Source organism: Nannospalax galili, unplaced genomic scaffold (assembly GCF_000622305.1).
Source record: "Nannospalax galili isolate Female #2095 unplaced genomic scaffold, S.galili_v1.0 scaffold278, whole genome shotgun sequence".
Classification (NCBI taxonomy): Eukaryota; Metazoa; Chordata; class Mammalia; order Rodentia; family Spalacidae; genus Nannospalax; species Nannospalax galili.
This window is the reverse complement of record NW_008347536.1, coordinates 13,985,914-14,012,614: the sequence shown is the minus strand read 5'-3', so window position 1 is coordinate 14,012,614 and position 26,701 is coordinate 13,985,914. Positions and strand designations below refer to the sequence as shown.

General features: G+C 41.9%; 1 protein-coding gene across 3 annotated transcripts in view; it reads left to right on the top strand.

The window, feature by feature from the left end:
* Positions 1-26,701, top strand: part of Uvrag (UV radiation resistance associated) — a 330,970-nt gene that overhangs the window by 16,219 nt on the left and 288,050 nt on the right. For 2 of the 3 annotated variants that reach the window (XM_029568840.1, XM_008844232.3), the window contains exons 2-3: positions 10,285-10,402; positions 21,645-21,679. In XM_029568840.1, the coding sequence (XP_029424700.1) occupies positions 10,285-10,402; positions 21,645-21,679 (153 nt within the window). The remainder of the gene's footprint in view (positions 1-10,284; positions 10,403-21,644; positions 21,680-26,701) is intronic. The other variant, XM_029568839.1, reaches the window with a different exon arrangement.

The window sequence follows — 26,701 nt, the reverse complement described above, 5'->3', positions numbered from 1 at the left end:
AGGGATTATCTTTGATTCCTGTGTCTTTTTTCTTTTATTCAAAATAAATTTTCTTTTTCTCAATCACTTGATGTAGTTTGTCAGTCCACTAACCTTCTTATATTCCTAAGGGTCTTCTGGGTGTTTTTGTTTTTGTTTTTTTAGTTTGTTTGTTTTGAGATCACATCTCATTATATAATACTGGCTGGCCTGTAACTCACTAAGTAGACCAGGCTGGCCTTGAACTCACAGAGATCTACCTGCCTCTGACTCCCAAGTGCTGGGACTTAAAGGCATGTACCCCCATTCCCAATTTCACTTTCTTCTCTTAGTGGTATTATTTTAGAATTTTTTATTATCAAAATTTCATTATATTTCAAAATATATGTTGCTGTATATCAGCATATATTGGTCAGTATATATGAAGGTATGTTGAAATGCATGTGTATTGTCAATGTGGAGACACAGATGAATAGAATGCTTCCTGCCCTGCCCCTCAGCTTGTGACTGCTACCTCTGGTGGACCTTGTTGGATCCCCATTGCCTGTTCCTTGTCATCTTTTCCTGCCCCTAATTATTTTAAAGCAAATTCTGGGCATAATATTCGTTGGACACTTGAACTCTTAATGACTGTCTTCCTGTTTTTCTTCCTTTCTGAGTCATCCTTTGTCACTCTATATGTTTCTTCTTAGGTCTTGCTGAATACCACTAGATACTGTTACTTATAATGTGCCTTAACAAATACATGAACTGTTTTGAGCCAGGGTTACGTAGCTCAGGCAGGACTCTGGAGATGTAGTGGATGATGACCTTGTCCCCTGCCCTCACCCCTAGGTATTGGGATTGCAGTTATGTGCTACCATGTCTTGCTTTTTAAAAAAAAAAATATTGATTTTTAAAATATTTATTATTTTTAATTATATGTGTATGAGTGTATTGCCTGCATGTATGTAAGTGTACCCTTGTCATATAGTGCCCTTGGAAGTCAGAAGAGGGTGTTGGATTCCCCTGGAACTGGAGTCAGGGACTGTTGAGAGCTGCTGTGTCAGTGCTGGGAATTGAACCTGGGTCCTCTGCAAGGTAGCCAGTGCTCTTAACTGCTGAGCCATCTCTCCAGCCCCCTACCCCCTTTTTAAAGTTGTTTCAAGACAGGTTCTTACTGGCTTTGAATTTGCTGTGTAGCCCAGGCTAGCCTGGAACTTGCTGTGTTCCTTAGACTACCCTCCAACTCACAGTCCTGCTTCTGCCTCTTGTTTACTGGGGTTATAGGCGTGTACTAACATACCTGGTTTCAAACTCATTCCTTAGGAAGATGGCACACTGTGAAATGAAGGGAATACTGTTTTATTTTCCACAGTTCCTAAGCATAGTTTATGAAGGAAATGCCAGTAAGATGGAGGAAAGACCCAAGCAGGAGAGGAGGGATGAAGGTTATGCAGGAGCCTGCTGAGGTTCAACCACTCCAGAGCCCTGTTCCTCAGAGCAAGGGGAGGGAAGGCCCTTGGGAGGGGGCAAGTTGGCACTTTCTACCCAGGTTGAGGCTAAACAGGGTAGAGGTAAGAATGTGTAAAGAAGGGCTGGAGAGATGGCTCAGTGGTTAAGAACACTGGTTGTTCTTATAGAAGACTGGGGTTCGAATCCCAGCACTCACATGGCAGCTAACAGCTGTCCATAACTCCAGTTCCAGGGGATCCAACAGCCTCTTCTGTCCTCCACAGGCATTGCACGACACGGGTGCACTTACCTACATGCAGGTAATACATGCATACACATAAAATAAAAATAATAAATAAAATATTTTTAAAAAAGAATGTAAAGAATGTTGGAAGTTCAGAGATTTTTTTTGTCTTCGTTGTAGAGAAATCTGTTTCATAATTTAGTAGTGCTTAGTAAATGACTCCATTAAATTAATTCTTGGGCTGATTTGAAGTTGGAGGAGAGCAGAGTTAATGTTCAATAAAGGCTTCATTTGTCAAGTTGTGTAATTCATGCCAGAGAATGCTCTCAGTTACAAGAACTGTGAAGTATTTCATGAGAGATTAGTGTTGTTGGGTCGTTTAAGCCTGTGACATTGACTCAGCATCTTTTTCTTAGGGTCATTAGGCCCAAGCACTGCTGTCTAAAGCATTCTTGTGTCCTTTCAAAACTTCACAGTGAGTCGTTCAGGTGGGATCAACAGGTCATTGACAGTGCTAGACTACTAAAGAAACTTCTGGTTTTTAAAGAGTCTGACTTGAACTTATCAAGCTTAAATTCTTCCTTCAGTAATCCAGTATTTTTGCCGTCTTTGGAAATGTGGAAAACAACTTTTCTTCAAAGTTTGATTTTCTTGTTCCCCCAGAAGTTCTAAAAAATTTGTAGTAATCCAAATTTACTAGAGGTAACTTGGGTCTTAATTCTCACCTGCCATTGAGTCTGGTCCCAGGTTGAGAATAAATATCTGAACTAAAAAGAAACAAGGGGCTGTAGAGATGGCTCAGCAGTTAAGAGCACTGGCTCCTCTTGCAGAGAACCTGGGTTTGATTCACAGCATCCACATGGTGTCTAACAGCTGTCTGTAACTACAGTTCCAGGGAAATCCGACGACCTCTGCTGACCACCTCCTTGGGCATTTTACATGACACGGGTGCACTTACATACATGCAGACAAGACACTCACGCACATAAAATAATGAATAATATATTATATATTATATATATATTATTTAAATATATATTTAAAAGAAACGAAGCTAGGAGTCCACAGCATGAATAGAGAAGGCATCTAGGATAGGCAAACATTGCATATGAAATCACCTCACAACACCGGTGACTGACTCTATATGCTAACAAGGCAGGTTTTTGTAGCAACTAATAGGCCAAGAATGATATTTACATTGTTAAAGGCTTGTAAACAAAAAAGGGGGAAAAAAAAAAAAGCATCTGCAGACAGACTGGCTGTGCTCTGGAAAGCTTAGCAGTACTCTCTTTGACCTTTCGGATTTGCCAACCCCTGATCTACGTTGGTCAGGGAATATGGTTCTATCTCTTTGTGTGAATGTTTTACTTTTTTTGTTGGTGTTTCATTCCCACACTTAATGATCTTTAAAAAAAATGGTAATACAGTTTTCCATCATATCCTGGAAAAAATTGGTAATTGCTGCTAAATTGTCCTGCTCCAGGCGAGCCGTTTCTGTTGTCTCCAGAATCCGTTCCCTTACTTGTATCAACCTTGATAGAGACCAAAATAGTTGTCTAATCAGATAGAGCTCTTCAATTATCCATTGCAGTGTTACAAATGAAAAAACAATTGATGGCTTAAAACATTTATAAGCCTGCACTTTGTTCTGCTCTTCATGGGAACAGCTTGTGTCTGCTTGCTGTCACTCCTGGGGGCTCAGAGGCTGGGGGCATGGTCAGCTGCATGACTGGTTGTCTTCTTGGGTGAGCTGGGGCTGTGGAAGCAGCTCTGAGGTGCTTTCCATGTGACTGCCTGTCCTCTGTGCTGTGTAATCATGGGATTCCAAGGAAGGGTATCCCAGAGGATCAGGGGAAGCCTTTTATGATTTAGTTTTAGTGATCATACAGAGGCCTTTCTGCTATTTGGGGGCAGCACATTTTAAATTTTTTAAATAATATTTTATTTATTATTTTTTATGTGTATGCGTGTATTGCCTGTTTGTAGGTAAGTGCACCCATGTCGTGCAATGCCCACGGAGAACAGGAGAGGCCGTCGGATCCCCTGGATCTGGACAGTTGTTATAGACAGTTGTTCACTGCCATGTGGGTGCTGGGATTCAAACCCGGGTCTTCTGCAAGAACAACCAGTGTTCTTAACTGCTAAGCCGTTTCTCCAGCCCTGGGGCAGCACATTTTAAGGGGCAGGGAGAAGACCACACTTCCTCATGGAGGTGTGACAGCATCACACTGTTTGCGAGGGAACATGCCAGATGGGCTGCACTAATGGGGCCATGCTGGGAAGTCTGCCACAGGTGGATTGCTTGTCCTGCCGATCCCTAATGGCGGGCACAATTATACATTTTTTCGTGTGCTCATTTCTTTTCCTTTGACCTGCTTTGTCATGTCCTTTGCCCTCTTTTTACTGGGCTTTGCATTATTGACTGTTACATGTTTGGTTGATTTGTAATTTTATTTTTGTAAATACATCAAATTAGACTCAAACTTTTATTTGAAAATATCTCATTGTGTCCTGTGGCCTTGGGCATTGTGTTACACTTTCTGTGCTGTCCTTGCTTCTCTTTTCTTTCATTTTCTTTCTTTTTTTTTTTGATAAGGCTTCTTGGAGCCCAGACTAGCCTCAGGCTTACTATATAGCCAAGGCTGGCTTCAAATTCCTGATTCTTTTGCCTCCACCTCCTGAGTGCTGGGATTACTGACATGTGCCACTATGTCTAGTCTGGCAGGACAGCTGAGGAGGAAGATTAATTTTGGCTCATAGTTTCAGAGGTTTTACATCACAGTTCTTGACTGCATGGATTCTACACCCATGGGAAGGCAGAATTTTCTGTTGGCAGTGGCCTGTGGCAGAGGCTGTTCACCCCACAGTAGACAGAAAGTTGAGAGACAGGAGGAGCCCAGGGACAAAACACCTCTAAAGACCTGCCCCTGGGAGCCTGCTTCCTTCAGCTAGGCCTTACCTCCTGAAGTTTCCAGAACCTCTCAGAATACTGCACTAGCAGGGGACCCCAGCCTTTACTACTTGAGCCTTTTGGGGGGCACTTTATATCCAAACCTTAATGGGAGTCATAAAATTGGATGGGGGATGGTTTAGTTTGGTGATGTGGGGATTTGTGGAGTAATTATATTTAAGACCCACGGAACTTTTGTTTTCTATGCAAGGGCACAGGAAGGAAGGGAGGAAGATGAAAATCCTCGTCATCTTTTGGCCCTCAGCCTCCCTGAGTCACTGTCCAGCAGGGATGAGGCACAAGATCAAGGGTACCTCAGTTCCTTTAGACAATTATACCCAAGAAGCCAGGACACATCAGCTGCCTGCCAGGGAAGGCAGAGTGTGGGAGGAACAGAGAAGCCCGATGGTATGTTTCACTACTGAAAATTGCATTGGATTTCTATTAGTTCTAGGGTGTGATCTGACTGATTTTAAAGCCTCGTATGCCCTGTGTTAAGGTTCCTTAGTATATCAACAGGAGATTCACTCAGCAGAAATAAGGATATTAAAAAACAACAGCATTGCTTTGAGGTGGGCTTAGCGGCTACGACTGTAGTCTTAGCACTTGTGAGGCTGAGGCAGGAAGATCCCTTGAACCCAGGAGTTCAAGACCTACTTGTTCAACACAGTGAGACCCTGGCTTAAAACCAAACCAGACCAAAGCTAATCAAATCAAAGCAAATTATTTCTTTGTACCTTGCCACTAAGTTAGAATGCTGTTCTTTACTAACCTGCTATATGATAATGTGCTCTCTCTCTCTCCCTCTCTCTGTGTCTCTGTGTCTGTCTGTCTGTCTATCTCTGTCTTTGCAGTGCTGGGGATATTGTTAGACAAGTACTCTACCACTAAGCTACATCCCTAGCCTGGATAATTTTTTTTTTAAAGGTTTATTTTGGGGGCTGGAGAGATGGCTCAGCAGGTAGGAGCACTGTTCTTGCAGAGGACCCAGATTAAATTCCCAGCATCCATATGGCAGCTACCAACTGTCCATAACTCCAGTTCCAGGGGATCTGATGCCCTTTTCATACCTCCAGGAGCATTGTATGACATGGGTGTACTTACATACACGTAGGAAATACACTCATACACATAAGATAAAAATAATAAAAATATTTTAAAATAGATTTATTTTATGATTATTATTTTTAAACTTTATTTTTATTATATGTATTAATGTTTTGCCTGCATGTATGTAAGTGCACCTGTGTGTGAAATGCCCACAGAGATCAGAAGAGGGTGTTGGATTCTCTGGAACTGGAGTTAGCAATGGTTGTTAGCCACCATGTGAACTGAACCTGGTCCCCTGCAAGAGCAGCCAGTGCTCTTAATGGCTTATCTATCTCTCCAACCCTTATTTTTAAAAATGAAGTGTGTGTGTGTGTGTGTGTGTGTGTGTGTGCGCGCACGCTCGCGCACTCATATGAGTGTGGGTGTCCATGGAGTCCAGCAAGTGTCAGGTCCCCTGGAGCTGTAGTTACAGGCAATTATGAGGCCCCCAACATGGGTGCTGGGAACCCCACTCTGTTCCTCTACAAAGAGCAGTGCATGTTCTTAACTGCAAGCCATCCCTCCAACCCCTTATAAATTCCTAATAAAAGCTTACAGTTACATCTTCTCCGTGTTGTAACTTTTGACAGTTCTATAGGGATAAGCTGATGTTTCTACCTATACTGTTAGTTGTACATATGATTTGATATAGAGACAGTAGGATTGAATCCACACTCTTGACTCACTCTTGCCCTGTGCTTCATTCTTAGGTTTCACTGCGAGGTGAAGGTGGTTGCTAGTGTCTCTGGTTGTGTGCTTCCCAGTGTGGGGGTGGGGGACTCCTACCAGTTTTACATAATTTCTGGACCTTCCATTGGCCCTCATTGGAGCCCGTGTTAGAAATGGGATGTGCTGATTGGCTGGATCTGAATCCCACATACATCTCCCATGTAGGAGAGTGAGGCCCTGAAGTGGGGGGTGATAGGGTGGTAGTTCTACAAAGGAAAGGCTTAAGGCTTCTCTCTCTTTCTATCTGCCTGCCTGCCTGCCTGTCTGTCTGTCTATCTATCTAAATTTTTTTTTTTTTTTACTAAAATAGATGTTGGGCAGGCCAATGCAAACAAACAAAAATAACAAAAGCTAAACCAAGAAATTTCCTGCAGACTACTATTAATCTATGAAGTAGCCTTTTAAGAATATGAGTGCTGTTAACAAGAAAAGCAGCCATTTTAGGTTCTTGAGAAGCATTGGTTTCCTGTCCTACTACCTACTGCTCCTCCTCCTCCTCTTTTTTTATTTTATTTTATGTTTATGGGTGTTTTGCCTGCATGTATGTAAGTGCACCCATGTTGTGCAGTGCCTGCAGAGGTCAGAAGATGGTGTTGGATCCCCTGAAACTGGCGTTGTAGACAGTTGTTAGCCACCATGTGGGTGTTGGGAACTGAACCTGGGTCCTCTGTAAGAGCAGCCAGTGCTCTTAACCACTGAACCATCTCTCCAGCTGCCTCCTTTTTAATTTTATCTTACTATTTTTATTTTGATTTTAAGTGTTTGAGTGTATTGCCTGCATGTAGGTAGGTAAGGGCACCTGTGTCATGCATTGCCCATGGAGGTCAGAAAATGGTGTCGGATCCTCGGAACTGGAGTTAACAGACAATGTTAGCTGCCTTGTGGATGCTGGGAATCACAGCCAGGTCCTCTGTAAGATAACTGTCGAGCCATCTCTCCAACTGCTTCCTTTTTAAAACTAAAGTAAATACATGTGTCAAATTTACTATGTATAATATTAAATTTTGTGTTAGAATTTACATTTTGAAGATTTGTAATCAGTGAAGGATTACTTTACTGATTACAAATCAGTGCCTCTTGTCACTGCTAACATTTCAGGTACTTGAATTGTATTCTATCCCCAAATCACAGCCCAATGGTTTTTGTAAAGACAGGTTCTCACTATATAGTCCTGGCTGGCTTGGAACTCACAGTGTAGACCCTGATGGCCTTGAACTCACAGAGCTTGACCTGCCTCTGTCTCCCTTGAGCTGGGATTAAGGGTATGTGCCACCATGCCTGGCTCCAATAGTTTTAATTTTACTTGTTAGTTAATGTTTTAGTATCTGTATAGTCCATTAAGGACATTGCAAGATCAAATCAAGTTTTTAAATTTTTTTTTCTTTTTATCTTTTTTGAGTCAGGGTCTCTCTGTAGCCCCAGCTGGCCTGGAACTCCCTCTGTAGACCATGTTGGCTTCAAACTCACAGAGATCTGCCTGCCTCTGCCTCCTAAGTGCTGGGGTTAAAGGTATGTACCACCATGCCCGGCTTAAGTTTTTTTTTAAATATTTTATTTATTATTTTTATTTTATGTGTATGAGTGTATTGTCTGCATGTATGTGAGTGTACCCATGTCGTGCAATGCCGTGGAGGTCAGAAGAGGGCTTCAGATTCACCTGGAGTTGGAGTTAAGGATGGTTTGTAGCCACCATGTGGGTGCTGGGAATTGAACCCGGGTCCTCTGCAAGAGCAGTCAGTGCTTTTAACCACTGAGCCATCTCTCCAGACACCCCCACCCCACCCCGCTTAAGTTTTTAATTTTAAGCCCAACTCATCAGCTTCTTCATGGATCAGTGCATTTAGTGTTGTCTCTAAAATGGATTGCTAAAGACAAGGTTACCTGGATTTTCTCCTGTGTCATCTTCTAGGAAATTTATAGTTTTGCAGTTTATATTGGGGTCTGTATCAACTTTGAGTTAATTTTTGCAAAGAGTACAAGATCTTCATCTAGAGCTTTTCCTTTTTACATTTATTTATTTTGTGTGTACATGTGCATATAAATGTATGTGTATGTGTGAGAGGATAACTTGCAGAATCATTCTCTTCTTCCACCATGTGGGCTCTGGGAACTCAGGCATGGTGGTTTGAATGAGAATGTTCCCCATAGGCTCCACATGTAACTCTGGTTGGCCTAGGACTCACTGTATAGCCCAGGCTGGTCTCAAAATCTGTAGTTCTCCTGTCTAACATCTTGTCCCCAATTGGTAACACTATTTTGGGAGGTTGTAGAGAGTGTGGCCATGCTGGAGGAAGCACATCACTGGGGATGGGCTTAGAGAGTTCTCAAACCTTGCAAGATCTCTGGTTGTTCTCTGCTTCCTGTGCCTGCTTGAAGATGTGAACCTCAGCTTTCTGTTCCTGTTCTGGCCTCCTCCTGCCACCATGCCTCCCCAACATGACAAACTCTAATTCCCCTGGAACCATAAGCTCAAATAAACTCTTCTTTTTATAAGTTACTTGGTCAAAGTGTTTTATCACAGCACAGAAAAGTAACTAATATATCAGGTGGTCAGGCTTGGTGGCAAAAAGCTCCTTTATCTGCTGAGCCATCTTGCAGACTTCATGATGATGATGATGGTGATGATGATACTTTGCATATGAATGTCCAGTTTCACTACCATTTGCTGAAAAGACTTCCACTGAATTGCCTCTGATACGTCATTTGAAAATAGTTGGTCTGTTTCTTGGCTCTTTCTGTTCCACCCATCTTGTGCTGTTTCCACACTATCTTGATTACTGTGGCTTTAGAGTCCTGTCAGTTGAGTTTGTTCTTTCTTGATACTGTATTAGGGATTCTCTTTTGTTGTCTTTGACTTTGTGGGGTTTTTTGTTTTGTTTTGTTTTTGTGTTTTAAACCCATTCATATACTTGGAATGTCCCTATATTCATTTAAGATATTTCTTTTGGGCAGCTATCCTGAATTTTGTCATTTTTTTCATAGAGATTTTAACACACATTTTGTTAGATTTTTATTTAAGTATTTAATTTTGGAGAACTGCTCATTGCTGGCTTGCTCCTCTCGCCCCTGCTCAGCCTGCTTTCTTAGGCAACACAGGCCCACCTGCCCAGGAGTGGCACCACCCACAGTGGGCCAGGCCCTCCCACATCACTCCCACATCACGCATAACTGGCCACAGGCCAGTCCAATAGAGGCAATTCCCCCAACTGAGGCTCCCTCAACCCAGGTGTGTCAAATTGACACTAAAGCTATCCAGCATACTAGGTATGGTGCTCCTGTAATCCTATCTTTGGGGAAGTGAAGAGAGGCAGATTCCTGGAGCTTGCTGGTCAACCAATCTAGCCGAATCAGTGAGCTTCAGGTTCAGTGAAAGACCATGTCTCAAAAAAAATGAGGTGAGGGGGCTGGAGAGATGGGTCAGTGGTTAGGAGTACTGACTACTCTTACATAGGACTGGTGTTCAGTTCCCAACACCCACATGGTGGCTAATGACCATCTGTAACTCCAGTTCCAATGGAGATGATGCCCTCTTCTGGTCTTTGTGGGCATTGTGCACATGATGCACTTACATACAGGCAAAACACTCATACATAGAAAAATAAAAATAAATAAAAATTAAAAAATATTTCATGTCTGTTGTTTCATGCTGTGATTGCTCTTTACTTGAAATAGGGCAGGTGTAATTCCTGCTTGGCAGAGGGGTTGCTGAGGCATAGGTAAGAGACAAGGTTATGGGTGCTGGTCCAACAAAGGATAACTGGGACAACCTGTTATGTTTCCTTTTTTTTTTTTGTACGGCAACTTTGAGAACATTCATCAGACTGAAAAGCTGAATGTTTTTTTTGTGGTTGTTTTTTAGCGGCGTCTTCGACATCTTCGGAACATTGCTGCCCGGAACATTGTCAATAGAAATGGCTATCAGCTCCTTGATACCTATTTCACTCTTCATTTGTGTAGCAGTGAAAAGATATGTAAAGGTAAGGGCATCTGTGGCGCCACAGCTTGTTAAGTATCAATCATCTTCATTCTCGCAACGTGAGTGATTCTCAGAGTCTTTTATTGCTGCTTATTGGAAAGTACTTCGAGCAGTTATGCACATTTCAGAAACATGGCCAGTGGATAGCCCTGTAGGGAACAGCCTTTTTTTATGTTGGTATGTTTGTCTTCCCTTTAGAAATGTTACTGTTGATAGGAAAGTACAGTCGCTAATATTTAAAATAGATGATGTAGGTTGAGTATCCTATACAGATTTTACATTTCTTTAAAATATTGCCATTTTCTTAATATCATGGTGACCAAGTTTATGGGACCAAATTTGTATCTTCTAATACGTGCATTTCTTTATGTATGAGGGGTCATTTTCGGAAGAGTGGCCTGGTTTCTTCCCATTCAGTTTCATGTATCATACTGGGGATTCTTCTAGAAGTGACAGTTTTAAGAGGAGATCATTTAATTGATTGAAGATCACTATCTTCTTTGGAACTGGTATCAAATGGAAGGCACTAGGACAGCATCAGTTGGTAGGGGAGAGAAGGTGTGAGAGGACCAGGGTGCAGTGCTGCGCCCATTGCTGGATTACATTGGAAAGCCCACTGTCTCAGCTGCTTGCTTACTTGCTCATGCTTTGATTGAACCCAACTTTTTCCCTTTTGTAAAGTGGAGATAACAATGTCCTATAGAGTAGACAAGACAGATTTTTATGAGGATCAACAGAGAAACTGATAATGCTTGGTAAGATACAATTAGTAATCTGTTTACATAAAAGGCAATACTTTAAAAAGAGGTAGTGAAGACTTGTTTGAAAAAAGTTTAATTCCTCTTTTGTGGTGCTGAGATGGAACCCAGGGCTTCATACATTCTAGGCAAGTGCTCTACCACTGAACTGTATCCCCAGGTCTAAAGCTTATCTTAAAAAACTTAAAAAATAAAGCAGGGTATGATGGTGCACACCTTTAATCTTGGCATTCTGGAGGCAGAGGCGGGCGGATCTCTGAGATTGAGACCAGCCTGGTCTACATGGCAAGTTCCTGACCAGCTGGGGCTACAGGGAGACCCTGTCTCAAAAAAACCATTAAGACATTCAGTCAAGAGTTGGAGATATAAATCAGTGGTAGAATGTTTACCTACCATGTGCCTGGGTTCCATCCATAGCACTGAAAAAATTCAATCAAAAAGTGCATAGAGCAGGACATGATGACACATGCCTATAGTCACAGCATTCGTGAGGCTGAGGCAGGAAGAGTGCTGTGAGTCAGAGGCCAGCTTCGGCTACCTGGTGAGTAACCTCCAGATCAGCCTGAGAGACATGAAAAGGTCAAAAATACCCACCCTCTTCCCCCAAAGATGTTTATAGAGGGCCGAGGGGGTGGCTCAGTAGTAGGATACTTGTCCAGCATTACTGAGGCCCTGGCTTGATCTCTGACACCACAAAACACTGGTATACTCAAAAGGTCTAGGATTTCTCTCCAAGTGCTGACTTGGTATCCAGGTTCCTTTGTCTTGATGCTGTGCTCCTCCAGGTGCTGATTTGGTACCCAGGTCTCTTTGTCTTGAGATGCTGTGCTCCTCCAGGTGCTGACTCGGCATCCTGGTTCCTTTGTCTTGAGATGCTGTGCTCCTCCAAGTGCTGACTTGGTACCCAGGTCTCTTTGTCTTGAGATGCTGTGCTCCTCCAGGTGCTGACTCGGCATCCTGGTTCCTTTGTCTTGAGATGCTGTGCTCCTCCAGGTGCTGACTTGGTACCCTGGTTCCCTTGTCTTGAGATGCTGTGCTCCTCCAGGTACTGACTTGGTACCCAGGTCTCTGTCTTGAGATGCTGTGCTCCTCCAGGTGCTGACTTGGCATCCTGGTTCCTTTGTCTTGAGATGCTGTGCTCCTCCAGTTGCTGACTCGGCACCCTGGTTCCTTTGTCTTGAGATGCTGTGCTCCTCCAGTTGCTGACTTGGCACCCTGGTTCCTTTGTCTTGAGATGCTGTGCTCCTCCAGGTGCTGACTTGGTACCCAGGTCTCTTTGTTTTGCGATGCTGTGCTCCTCCAGGTGCTGACTTGGTACCCAGGTTCCTTTGTCTTGAGATGTTGCAGTCCTCAGTATTTGATCTCTGGCAGGCAAGAAAAAGAAGGATTAGTTGAAGGAGATTTGAAGTGGAAATGGTCCATGTCCTTTCTATCACATTCTGTTGCCCTAAATCAGTTGAATTGTCATTTTCAGATGAAGAAGGAACTGGGAATATAATCTCCCCGTGTGTCCAGAAGGTTAGTGTAAACAGTTTCTTCACTATTTGGCCTAAGGGCTAAACATTTTTGTAGACCTTAAGACATGTAAGATACTGCTTGCCAATTGATTATATTTCTGTATTATATGACAGCAGTGGAGTATTTTAAACTTTTTTGTGGTACTGGACATGGAACGCAGTGCCTCGCGCACGCTGGGAGGCACATGCCTCTTAGGTGTGCTCCAGCCCTCTCTTTTTGTGTCAGGATCTTTCTAAGTTGCCCAGGCTGGCTTTGACTTGCTCTGTAGCCTAGGTAGGCCTTGAACTTGTGATTCTTCTCCTTCAGTCTTTGGAGTAGCTGGGATTATAGATCTGTGCCACAAGGGCTCATTGAGTATTTTTAATTTTTTTGATTTATGTATACTCAATCCTTGATTATCTTAATAAAATCTGTATCCTTGCACCAGTGTTAACTCTGATAGTAGCAATTAACCATTCTTGGTACATTTTGGTAATTTGGAAAATGGTGGCAGTTTTTATTGGAATTGTAATAATCATGATGGTTTCTAAACTGGGGGTAGCGGTGGGATGGGCTGATGATCTTGATGTAGAGATGGAGGCAGAACAACCTGTGTTTGCTTTTGGTTTTTGTCTTCTGCAGCCCCACTTACATTTTTGTCTTTTTCTTCTGTTGTTATTGTTTTCTTCTGTTCTTTGTTGTTGAGTCTGCTCACTGTGCAGCCTGCCTCTGGTTCCTGAGTGCTGGAATTAAAGGAGTGTGCCACCACACTGGCCTGGCCATTACATTTTGAATTTAAAAGCTTCCACAAACCATATTGAAGTTACCAATGAGATAACGAACACAGTGGGGAATAGGCAATGAGTCCACCCTCCTGTCCAGGGTCTGCTGATGCTGGAGTCTGCACTCAGAAACCTCTTGCCTAGGGCATTATTTTTTCTTTCTTTCTAACTTTAGTTAATTTACTGTTGAAATGAGAGGACTGATTTCTGAGACTTTCTCCTGCTTTAGCCTGTCATGGCGGGATGAAATGTATCTGGGTGTCCTTGGGCTCTATAAACTTTCGGAGGAGCTAAGGGGCCTTTCTCCTAGTGCATGTCACCTTACCTGGTTAAACCTGTCTTTATAATCAGAATAGCTCATGGTCCTTATATGGCCTTTGGTGTAGAATGACCATGAAAAAAGGTCCATTGACACTTCTCCCTAAACCACCTGTATCATCTATTTTGGTTTTTAGTTTTATGCATTAGTTTTTTTATTGGAAGAATATTGAAAATGCTGGTCTCTAAGTTATTCTTTTTTATCATCATAATTTTAGCAGATCCAAGAAGATAATAGGATTTATTTTGACTTTTGACATCTTTTTAATGCTTATAGAAGATTGTCTGCATTTAAGGTAGTTCATGTCAAATAGCATTTGCTATATGCTCAGAACAAAGCCTGTGCAGTTAATGCGGATGAGCTTGTAATTCTGGAACACTCTTAAACTTTGAAGTTTTAGAAAATCAGATTTATGGTTTATTTTTAAAGATTTAATTATTTTTATATGTATGAGTGTTTTGCTTGCATGTGTGTAGGCACATCTCCTGTGTGAGGTGTCTATAGAGGCCAGAAGAGGGTGTTGGATCAACTGGAGTTAGAGATGATTTTCAGTTGTCAACTGAACTTGGGTCCTCTGGAAAAGCAAGAAATGCTCTTGACCACTGAGCCGTCTCTTGGGCCTGGGCAGGCTTCCTTCCTTCCTTCCTTCCTTCCTTCCTTCCTTCCTCCCTCCCTTCCTCCCTTCCTTTCCTCTCACATATCCTCTCTCTTTCTCTCTCTCTCTCTCTCTCTCTCTCTCTCTCTCTCCCTCCCTCCCTCCCTCCCTCTCTTTCTCTCTCTCTCTTTCTCTCTCTCTCTTTCTTTCTCCTTTTTGAGGCAGGGTCTCCCTGTAGCCCCAGCTGTCCTGGAACTCATTATGCAGACCAGGCTGGCCTCCAACTCACAGAGATCCGCCTGCCTCTGCCTTCTGAGTGGTGGTATCAAAGGCGTGAGCTACCATGCCTGACTGGGTTTCTTTTTTTTAAAAAGATAGAGCTGGTTTGGAACACACTATGTAGCTGAGGCTGGCCTCAAACTCATAGTAATCCTTCTGCCTCAGCCTCCCAAGTGTAAGACTGCGGTTATAAGCTACCAGGCCCAGCTAGAGTGTTTTTCAGCCATAGCTATTTTCTGGCCTGTGAAGTGTTAAGTACCTGTCTCCTAGAATACCAAGTAGCTTTAGTACCTCAAGGAAGAACTCTGTGCAGTCCAGTTTGTTGATCCCATCCATTTCATAATTGACTGTCCTCTGAGTTCATTGTGTCCAGTTGCTGCTTTCCATGTCCCTTTGGAGTCAGTAGGCAGCTCAAACACTTGTGTGTTCAAAACCGAGTTTCTGTGTCAAAATGACAAATTTGCTTCCTTGACCAAAACCTAGGAGTCCTCCTGGATTGTCTCCTTTCTTTGATAGCCCACATCTAATCTTTGAGCAAATACTTTTGACTGGTATTACCAAAATATACACGTAATCTGATGATTCTTTGTACCTCCCTTGCACTGTCCTCAGCCTGTGTAGCTGAAGTGCTTTTCTGACGGGTGTGTCAGCCCAGGCCCCCCACTCCTAGTCTTCAGCTGAGATCCCTTTCAAATGAAAGGTATGCTATCTTCTCAAAATGCTCGAGGGGCCTATTGTGTCACCCAGAGTAACCACCAAGATCCTTATAGTTTCCTGGAAGACGCATGCTTTGACCCTCTGCTAACCTCTCAGATCTCATCTGTGACTCTTCAGCTGTCTCTGGTAATGAACTATAGAAATGATCTTTGAAAGTGTAAACTTCCTTTACTAAACTTTCTCTGTTCTAGCCACACTGACAGTTTGAGGATTTCAAGTTTTCTTCAACTTAATGGCTCTGTACTTTGACCTTCTAACCCAGCCCTTCTAATCCTTCCACCTTTTTTGTTTGCTTGTTTTGAGATGGTTTCTCTGTAGATCCGGCCAGCCTGAAACTCACTATGTAGCCTAAACTGGCCTTGATCTTACAGAGATCTGCCTGCCTCTGCCTCCTGAGTTTTGGGATTAAAGGTGTGCACCACCATTCCCATTTTTTGGTTTGGATTTAAAAAATTTTTTTAATTGTAATTTATTTTTATTTTACGTGTATGAATGTTCTATACGTATGTAAGTGTACAATGTGCATGCAATGCCTGAGGAGGCCAGAAGAAGGCATCAGATCTCCTGAACTGGAGTTCCTGAGTGTTGTTAGCCGCCTTGTAGGTGCTGGGAACCAAATCTGGGTCCTCTGCAAGAGAAGCCGGTGGTCTTAACCCCTGAGCCATCTCTCCAGCTCCCCTTCCACCTTCTTCCTACACGTTACTCCACGTGTTTCTCCTTGATCACTGACTAACCCTTTTACAGCTTTGCTTTGACTATTCCCCTTATGGTCTTCTGTACTTTCTTTTTTTCTGTGGTATTTAAGATCACCTGACATCTATGTTTAGTTGGTATCTGTTTCCTTCCTCTAGAATGTAAGCTCCACAGAGGGTGGGAGGGAGTATTAGGTGGGCAGCCATTTTTAGGTCAGTTTTACTTACTGCTCTGTCCCCAATACCCAGAAGGATGCTTGGCACATTCCTTCCTCCTCCCTCCTTCCCTCCCGTCCATTTATTTTCAGTTTAATTTTTTGAATAGATAATGCAATCCGTGTTCTAAACATGTGTCAGGTTTAAATTTAAGCCCCCTTTGGCCTGTATCCCATTCTCGTTTTCCACTCTGCCCTGATAATCACTATTACTCATTTCTTGTTTGTCTTTTCTAAATTTGCACAAAACAAGTAAAAATAAGAATGTTCTTAATCTTTTTCCAACTGTTTCCCTCATGAAGATACCATGTGTGTCTATACTTTGCATTTTTAACTCAATGTGTCTTAGAGTTTACAGTCTCCCTATTTTCTTCTTCGCATTTTACATTGACTAGCTGCATTGTAGTTTCCCACTTGGCTCCTGTTAGTGGGCATTTAGGCTGTTCTGATCTCTTGTTACACTGACTAATTTTAAGACTACATTATTTTGTATGAGTATTAGTACACCTCTAAGGGTACATTCTAGGAAGTGGAATTACTGGGTCAGAGAGGGTGTTTATTTTGGTAGATAATATGTGGTTACCTTTTTTCCTGTAGCCTTACCAGTAGACTATGCAAACTATTGAATTTTTGCCAGTCTGATAGATGAAAAACAGTTTTGCAGGGTAGGTTAAACTTGTATTTCTCCTCTTATGAGTGAGGTTGAGGCTCAATAAAGCATTTATTGAATGAATGGAATGTGGCATAACAGTCACAACATGCCATTGGCACTGTGCCCCAGTCTCTCAATTGCTGTTTCTTTAGGACTTTGCAGGATATCTGGAAAAGCCATCCGCATCCAGTAGTCTGTGTGGAGATGAGACTTGGATGATGCCTTTCTGAAGACCTACTTGTCACATGACTTGACTAAAATGGAATGAATAAAATTTAATAAAATTTTATTAATAAAAAGTATAGTTCATGAGCCTGAGGTGTTTGATTTTTTAGTTTTTGTTTTTTGGGTTTCCTTTTGAGACCGTTCCAGCTGACCTGGAATGCTCTATGTAGACCAGGCTGGCCTCAATCTCACAGATCTGCCTGACTCTGCCTCCCGAGTGCTGGGTTAAAGATGTGTGCTACTGTGCCGAGCTCATGAAGTGTTTTTAATTTAGTATTTTATTTGAGCCTCATAACAACTCTGATATTTCCTGGGTGTTACTCTTGGGAAGGTAAAGAAACAGTTGATCTGTGTAGGATCATAAATCTTAGGTACGATAGATGTGGACTGAAACTATTTTTTTACTCTCAAACTTTGCTATTTGTTTTTGAATCCTGTTGATAATTTTGTTATTTTTGATGTAACAGAATGAAAGTGTAGGTTCAAGTTTAGCCTGTTAGAAATTCTCTCATATGCAGTAATTTCTTTACAAATATGGCCCTTTTGTTGAACTCTGTTCATTTAAAGTAGCCTGTCCATTTTATGAGACTAATGGAGAAGGCAGATTGTTTAGTTTGGCTTTTTCATACAGTCAGCCACTCAACAAAATTTTGGAAGAAATAATACTATTCACTTTTTTAGAAGTGGAGAGGGATAGTGTGAAAACTGTTTAATTAGATACTCTGCAAATTAAGCTAAGGAATTCTTTTTCTCAAAAGAGTGAAACAGCCCATTGATGTGGCGACCTTCACTTAGAAGTTTTAAGAGTTTGTCAAATACTGCCAAGAAGCTTTAGGTGCAGAAGAGATAGCATGTTTGGTGATGCATGCCGTTAATCCCAGCACTCAGGAGGCAGAGGCAGGTGGATCTCTGTAAGATTGAGGCCAGCCTAGTTTATATAGCAATACTAGGGAGACCTTGTCTCAAACACACACACATACACACACACACACACACACACACACACACACACACAGAGAGAGAGAGAGAGAGAGAGAGAGAGAGAGAGAGAGAGAGAAACATCTGTTGGGTTTTCACTGATTTTATTTTTTTATGGTACTGGATGATAGGTAAAAAGTTGGCAGAGAACAAGCGAATGGAGGAGGAGGCACCAGGACATAGATAAAACTCCATCAAAATAGGGTTTATTAGCAAAGGAACACATGGGACAGATTCCCTTCTGGGCAAGGAAAACGTCTGCCTGGGTCATGAGCTTGGGTCTTTTGAGGCTTCTGCTTCTTGCACAATGCAGGAAGATGTATTTTTTTTTAAGTTGGGTTGGAACACATGGGACAGATTCCCTTCTGGGCAGGGAAAATGTCTGCCCGTGTCCTGAGCTGGGGTCTTTTAAAAATGGGGGCTTCTGCTTCCTGCAGGAAGATGGAAGATGTATTTTTTTAAAAGTTGGGTAGGGGGAAGTGGGAGAGTGGGACTGTTAAAACCTGTTCTCTTTAGAGATCAAAGGGGAAGCCTGCTGTGTTGGCCAAACAGTGGAGAAAAGTCTGCTTCTCTTGACTTCAAAGATCAAGCTCAGTTCCCTTTTTCAGGCTTGAAAAATCCAAAGTCCATAGGACCCTGTTGGGGAAGGGGGAAGCTGCTGCTGTTTGAAACCCTATGGAGATTGAACAGGGCCTCATGCAAACCAGACAAGTGCTTTACCACTCAGCCATATCTCCAATCCAGTTTTTCACTCATTTTAAAGCAATACAACTGTATTAAATAGAAACTAAAAAAAACCTTGTTATTAAAAAATGCTTTTAGAATGGAGCATAGCTTGGTGGTAGAGTGCTTGCTTTGTGTGCACGAGGTCCTCTCAGGGTTCGATTCCCAGCAGCACAAAAACACACCACCACAAAACAGAGCCATAAAACAATAAACTAAATCCTGTTTTTAATTTTTTTTCCAGAAAGAAAAGTATGGTGCGCCTATGTTGGAGCATGTGTCCATGTATACTTACGTGGCTTGTAATTAGTGGTTGTGGTACTTGATTAAACATTTGAGAATAAATGAAAAGAATACTTAAAGTTGTGCAGTACTGGGAAAATAGATGTTTCCATAAATGATAATAAATTTACAATACTTTCAAAGAGCAGTTTGGTATTGTCTGTCATAGACTGTATTCGTTCTTTGACCTATTTTGTTGTGAAAGATTTTTCCCTGAGAGTCACACAATTTAGCGTATACATCTTTTCAAACATTTTTTTTTAATGTGTATGAGTATTTTGCCTGCATGTGACACCCATGTTGTGCAGTGCCTACAGAGGCCAGAAGAGGGTGTCAGATCCCCTGGAACTGGAGTTATGGGTGCTTGTTAGCTGCCACATGGGTGCTGGGAACCCTAGTCCTCTGTAAGAGCAGCCAGTGCTCTAAACTGAGGAGCCAGCTCTCCAGCCCTAGGGCATACATCTTTAAAAGATTATTTCTAGCATTATTTGAAAGATTCCAAAACTTATAGCAACTTCAGGACATTCTTTTTAAAAAATTATAATTTTCCTTTTTTAAATTTAAAAACAATTACAGAAAAAAATTAAAACTGGCATTCAGCTAGTGAATTTAAGTAGTCCAAACTGTTACCCAAGATAAATATTGTTAGCAATATTAGAAAAATTTGAATCCTGTTATAAATCCTCTTTTGGGACCTGTTTTTTCACTTTTACACTGTGATTATGTCTCAGAAAATAGAATAATTGCTTTTTGTTTGGGAAACAAGTATAGTTATGTAGGTAGTATGGTTGCTAAGAAATGCCTGAACAGGAGAGCTTTCTTGTGAGAATTTTGTCTAGGTTCAGGTGTCGTGTCATTCCCCCGACCAAGCACTCTAGACATGCGACATTAGTGTGTTGCCTTGGCATGGTTCCCCACATTTACTTTCTCTGTGCTGTTATGTCCTCAGTTGCCTTCTCTAAGCATTGTTTTGAAACTTATGTCAAAGTATAATCTTTGAGATTGTTTATTCAGTAAAAACAAAATTAGTTGAGTGTTGACCTTGTGCCAGGACATAGATGGCAGTTGTATGAGACAGACGTGACTACTGTTAGGGGCCTACTGTTACAGGGAGATGTGTGTTTCAATTTAGTAGAGAAAAGTCTCTGTGTCACCTCAGATCCTCTTAAGTGCTAGTGGTGTGCACACCACTCTTGGGAAATAATTACCCTGTAACAGCAGGAGGCCACACGAGTCCTGTAGGCTCTGCAGGAAGAGGAGCATGGAGGTAAATTGGGCAGTTGGCAGTGGAACATTGGAGGGTTGTTGGGAATGTCTGTCAGAACCTCTAGCATATGTTTATTTTGTTTTCAGTTTTTCTAACATTTACTAACATATATGAAGGTTTATAGAATCATGAAATTTTGATGCTTACAGAAGACCTTCAGTTATGCAAATTCTCCGAGTTGTCTAGTGAAGAAATGAGCCTAATGAATTGAAGAGATGGAACATTAAGGACAGGTAGAGAAGTAAAGCTTAGGTCACTTGGTTGCTAGGTCAGTCAGTACTTATCCCTCAGGGCTCTGAGGGAATGCCTTTAGAGATGGTCAAGAAAAACAGAGTAGATAGAATCACTTATTTTTTTTTCTAAATTTTTTAAAATTTATTTTTATTTTATGTGTATTGAGTATATTGCCTGCATGTATGTAAGTGCACCTGTATCATGCAATGCCCAGGGAGGTCAGAAGAAGGCGTCGAATTCCCCTGGAACTGGAGTTATGGGCAGTTGTTAGCCACCATGTGAGTGCTGGGAATCCAACCTGGGTCTTCTGCAAGAATAACCAGTGTTCTTAACCACTGAGCCATCTCTCTAGCCCGATAGAATCACTTATAAATGTGGAAATGGGGACTGGGGAGATGACTAGCAGTTAAAGTACTTGCTGCACAAACAAGAAGACTGTAGTTTGGATCCCCAGAGCCCATGTAAGTACTGGCTGGGCATGGTGGCCCACCTGTAACTCCAGTCTTGGAAGGCAAGGATGGGAGGACCCTTGGAGCAAGCTGGCTAGTAAGAAGCTTGTTGACAAGCTCTGGGTTTGATTGAGAGACCCTGCCTCAAAAGAAGAAGGTGGAAGAATGATTGAGGAAGACCCCTGACAAACTCAGTTTTACACATATGCACGGACGCTCCCACATACCCACAGATGCCCACATGCGCACCTCCCCCACATACGCATATACTCATGTACACATCTATGTACACATGTTTTTAAGGGCTCTAATGAAATGTGTTCTGAAAGGAGACAGGTATCAATTATAAAATTAAATTTGAAAAACTTATAACCTGCTCCACTGATGTTTTTCCTACTTAAAACTTTTATTTGATCTTTGTTTTTTAAATTTTTATTCATTTCTTTTTATAGGTAAAGATAACAGAGGAACCAGGTCTCTTGAAAGTGCTTTACTGGAATGTGTTCACAAATTTACAGGATTTAGTTGATGAGCTCATTTTCGTACATTTCACTTATTGTTCTTTTTCTTCTTTTCCAGAATTTTATAGAAGTGAAGTGATTAAGAATTCCTTGGTAAGTTTGTTTTCTGACAGGTACATGTGACCCAGCCTATAACCTTGTTTCAGGAAATGCAAGACATTAAATAAGTTGAGGTTCAGTTCTTGTATTATGACACATGGGCATATCTGCTCAGTTGTTAAATCATTACTGATTTTTAAATTGCTGTATCTTGTGCTTGGAGCATGCTTGCCACTTGTTAGGTGCTTGATACATATTTACTGAATGAATTAATTTATCAGAAACTTTAAATCTATTAACTCAAATTTTATAATTATGTTACTTCCATAAAGAGATTGTGACTACTTGGGATTCTATATTCAGCTAAAGAAAATTTGTAAGAACAGCTTATGTATAGGGACCTCTGTATAGGGATCTTATTTCTTGTCAATAGCTTTGTTCAAACTTGGAAGTGTCCAGCTAGGCCTGGTGACACATGCCTGTCAGGACTTGGGAGGCAAAGACAGGAGAATTGTGAATTCAAGTCCAGCCTCAACTACACAGTGAGACCTGTTGGGGGAGGGGTTGGGGGGAGAAAGAGAGAGAGATTTTAAAAAATTACGTGTACATGTGCACGTGAGTCCAGATGCCCCCAGGGGCCAAGGGCATTGGATCCTCCTTGAGCTGGAGTTCCAGGCAGTTGTGAGTTGCCAGATATGGTTGCTGGGAATGAAACCCCGGTTTTCTGCAAAAGCAGTACAAGCCCTTAACTGCTGAGCCAGCTCTCTAGTCGGCACCCTACTTTTGAAAACATGTGCAGTGGCTATTTACATAATGGCTTGATTTACTAGGCTGTATTGAAAATTAAAAAAATGGTTTTTGGTAGTGAGACTATCCTTTGTAGACGTGTGAGACCATCCTGCCGTTGACTCTGTCTAGTTCCACAGCCTTGTCTCCTGCTGCTCTACTCTGCTGGGTTCAGGCATGCCTCGTCCTTTCACTTCAGACATGTGACTCTTTCTGTTCCTTTTCCCTGTGCACTTCTTTCCCCAGCTCTTTAACTTGGTGAGGTCTGTGATCTCAGCTGTGGTGGGAGTAAGGCCTTCTGTAACCATTCCATCATGTCCCTGGCCATTCTTTTCCTTGCCATCCCTATTCATTTATTATTTTCTTTAGAGCGTTTGCCTCTGCTGCCCACTTATTTATTTGCGACCGTTTGATGAGGACAGGGACTTTGCTTGTCTTTTTGTGCTGTAACCCTAGAGACTAGAACGATATAGATGTTTATTGATTGGTAATGAATAAATGGCTACCAATGATATGTTACATTTACGAATCCTTTTACAGATGTTGCTGCATTTTGACTCTTAACAACAGCCTGCCAGGAAGGTGGGATACATTTTAAGAAATGGATGCCCAGAGAGGGCCACTGGCTTTTGGGTCACACAGCATCAGGACGGAACCCCTGTCTAGTCCTCAGTCTTCAAGTCTCTGCTAGTGTTTCCTGCTCTGCAAGCTATGCTCCAAGCATCTCTATAGAATACAATAGACTGGCATCCTAGGGCAGGCAGAATCTTTGAGCCTATCTCTGGGAGGTTCAGTTATTAGTAACGCTCTACATACCTTAAATGATACATCATGAAAATACTGCACACCAGCTGTGTATGGTGACTGTTGTCCCAGCTTCTGCAGGAAGATTGCCGGTTCCTCGTCAGCCTGGGTTACTGAGTGAGCTTCAGCTCAGCTTAGTCTACATAATGAGACTCTGTCAAGAATTAAAAAATAAATATATAAATAAGCCTCATACCATGCCTGACAGAGACTAGCTACAGAGTAAATACAGACAAGTTTTGCTCGAGTCCCTTTTCAGGTGGAAACAAATATTCTTGTAGTTCTCTTGAGAGCTAGAGGTGCTGAGGGGCCAGGATGAGTAGAATTTGCCTTGATTTGTTCCACCTCCTTTTGTAGAGTCAAGCATTTTTGTAGATGGAGATGGTTTGACATCATCCCGTTATTTTGTCATTCAGATTGGAGTCATAGTGGGTCTCATCCCATACTGGAACTCCGTTACTGTATGCTTCATGATTAGCACTGTATTTGCTTGCTGTTCATGGGACTTCCTGGCCACATCATCTCTCTGAAAGCTAACTCCTCTTTTCAACTCCTTTTGGCTCCTTTCTTCCACTGCTTTGAAACTGTTGAGTTGTGATACCTTCACTCCAGGTACACACAGGCTAAAATCTGTCTCAAAGGGTATTGGAGAATTGACTCAAGACAAAGGAAAGAATAGACTAGAAGACACTTAAGTCCTTCTCACCTCACAGTTTGTAACCTATAGCCATTGTTTCCTCAGTAAACCCTTAGAGCATTTGCTTGCGCTGTAATTGCTCACTACCACGGAGACTGTCTACCTGTGAAGCTCTTAGTTCCTCTTGTCTTTCTGTTGTGAAATTGTTTAATGAATGCTGATTTGTTACTTCCTTCTGAGGGTATTCTTTGAGATTATATATTTAGCAATACCCCCTCCACCTCCCCACCCCACACCTGTACTGGGGATTGAACCCAGCCCTGGCCTTATGGATGCTAGGGAAGCACTAGTCCATTGAGTTGAGCCCTCTTTTATATCTTTACTGTAGGTTCTATGCATGTCAGTTCATTTGTTATTTTCCTTTTGAAGGAAATTTTCTTTCTTAGCTTTCTGCCAAATCATTATCATTGGTTCTTATTAATGGGCATTGGGCACTGTAGGGGTCGACACTCCCAGAATATGCCAGGCATACCTAGTTGTTACCTCCTTTCTTGCAGCCTCAGAACCAACTGCCAAGTTCACAGACTGCAAAATTTGTTTTTTTTTTTTTTTTTTTTTTCTTACTAAGATTTTGCAGATCTTCAGCTATTATGATATTTGCTGAGTAGAGTTAGTGGTTAATGTTTTGATCCCTACTGGCTCCCATTGTACTTGGCATATAAAAGGTGCTCAGTATTTCTTAAATAAATGAATTCTTCCATAAGTGTATTTATGACTGAATTCTGTTGTATTCTGAAACCTCAAATCCTCAGTTGGTATTAAAGGATTAGGCAAGGTTTTAAGTACTTTAGTGAAGACTGGTAAATTTTCCTCTCAGGTGAACTAAGTTGGTCCCTTATGATCTTATCACCTTTGGTTTTGCTCATTTAACTTTAAAATGGAGACTTTTCCGCTAGGTTTATGTCTAAGCTTGGTCATCAGTCCAGCATGGGTTGGTTTTGACATCAGCATGGCAGTATCTGTCCCCAAAGGTTTCAGGGTACTTACATGCCTGTTTGGCCCTTTGTAACTCCTGCCTCCCCTGAGTTAGCAGCCCATAAAACCCTCTGCAGTTACGGCGATATACCGTACAGTTGCCGCTAGTCACATGGTGCCATTGAACACTGGAAACATGCTTGAGTTAAATTTTAAATTTTGCTTGCATCAGGTAATCAGTCACATGGATTAGATAACAACATTAGACAACACAGGTCAGGATGCTTCTGAAAAGCTTCCCTGTAATCATTAACAGGAGGAAATTCCTTTTGTTCTTTTTTCTTTTTTTTCTTTTTTTTTTTTTTTGGTCTTTTTGATTGGTCTTTTTGAGAGGGTCTCCCTATAGCCCTAGCTGGCCTGGATTCGCTATGGAGACCAGGTTGGCCTCAAACTCACAGAGATCCGCCTGCCTCTGCCTCCCAAGTGCTGGGATTAAAGGCCTGTGCCACCAAGCCTGGCCTAGCCTGCTTTCTTATACAACACAGACCCACCCGCCCCAGCGTGGCACCAACCACATCACTCAACAATCGAGAAGATGCCCCACAGATGTGGGCCAGTCCAATGAAGGAAGTTCCCCCATTGAGGCTCCCTCTACCCAGGTGTGTCAAGTTGACACTAAAGCTATCCAGCACAGAAGGTAAGCGGGTGACCACCCATGGGGCCGTTGCTGGACACTGTGCTTTTTTAAAAAAATTATTTTATTATTTTATGTGTCTGAGTGTATTGCCTGCATGTATGTGAGTGCACCCATGTCGTGCAGTGCCTCAGAAGTCAGAAGAGCGCTTCGGATTCCCCTGGAGCTGGAATTAAGGATGATTTGTAGCCGCCATGTGGGTGTTGGGAATTGAACCTGGTCATCTTCAAGAGCAGCCAGTACTCTTAACTGTTGAGCTCTCTCTCTAACCCCACTTAATCTGCTTTTTAAATCACCATATGACATTTCATCATAGGTTAAACTTGACTTTTTTTATTGCTAGTAATCAAACCTAAGGCCTTGCTCCTATTTACCCACATTAGCTGAGCACTCTTACCACTAAGCTACACTCTCAGTCTCGTAGACTTGATTTTAAACCCTCCTGAGGTCTTATTGCAGTTATACAATGTTGTACTCAGTATAAACCCTATAAGACAGAAAATTAAATAAAAATTTAACCTTTAAAAAAGATCTCCATTTCATTTTGGAATATATTGTTCCATGTGGAGAGACTCATTGTTTTTGCTACTAACATTGAGATGTTGGAGCTTGCATCTCTAATCTGTATGTATCTGATTATTACTAGTCATAATCAGTTGCACTTGGATCCTTGGCGCCTGTGTATGTCTATAAAGTCATCGGGTAGATTTCAATGGTATTGTTTATCAGCTCTACTAATTAGCATGATGTAAATTTCCATGCTTCCTCCTCAAATATAATACATTTTAAAAAATTTGATTTTTTTTTGTGCGTGTGTGTATTTAACAGAATATCCCAAACCATCTTACTCAATTATACACCCACTTCCCAGATGACACCTTCCCATAGCCTCCCTCCCCCGACTAGAGCCCTTATACTCTGATATCCCTGCTACCGTCTGTTGTGTTGTCGGCACCCCCAGCCTTTCCCCACTACTTGTCCATCTGGTCAATCTAGTCAGCCTATCTAGAGGTCTTTGTTTTAGGAAGGTCACCTGTTCCTCATCTAGCAGCAATCAGTTGTCAATATTACTTTAGACAAGATTAGGGTCTGCAGTCCATTTTCTCAGTTCTATGCTGGATTGCTGCTTGGGAGTCCCTTGGTTCACCCTGGCCAACAAGTCAAAGGAACGTATCTCCGT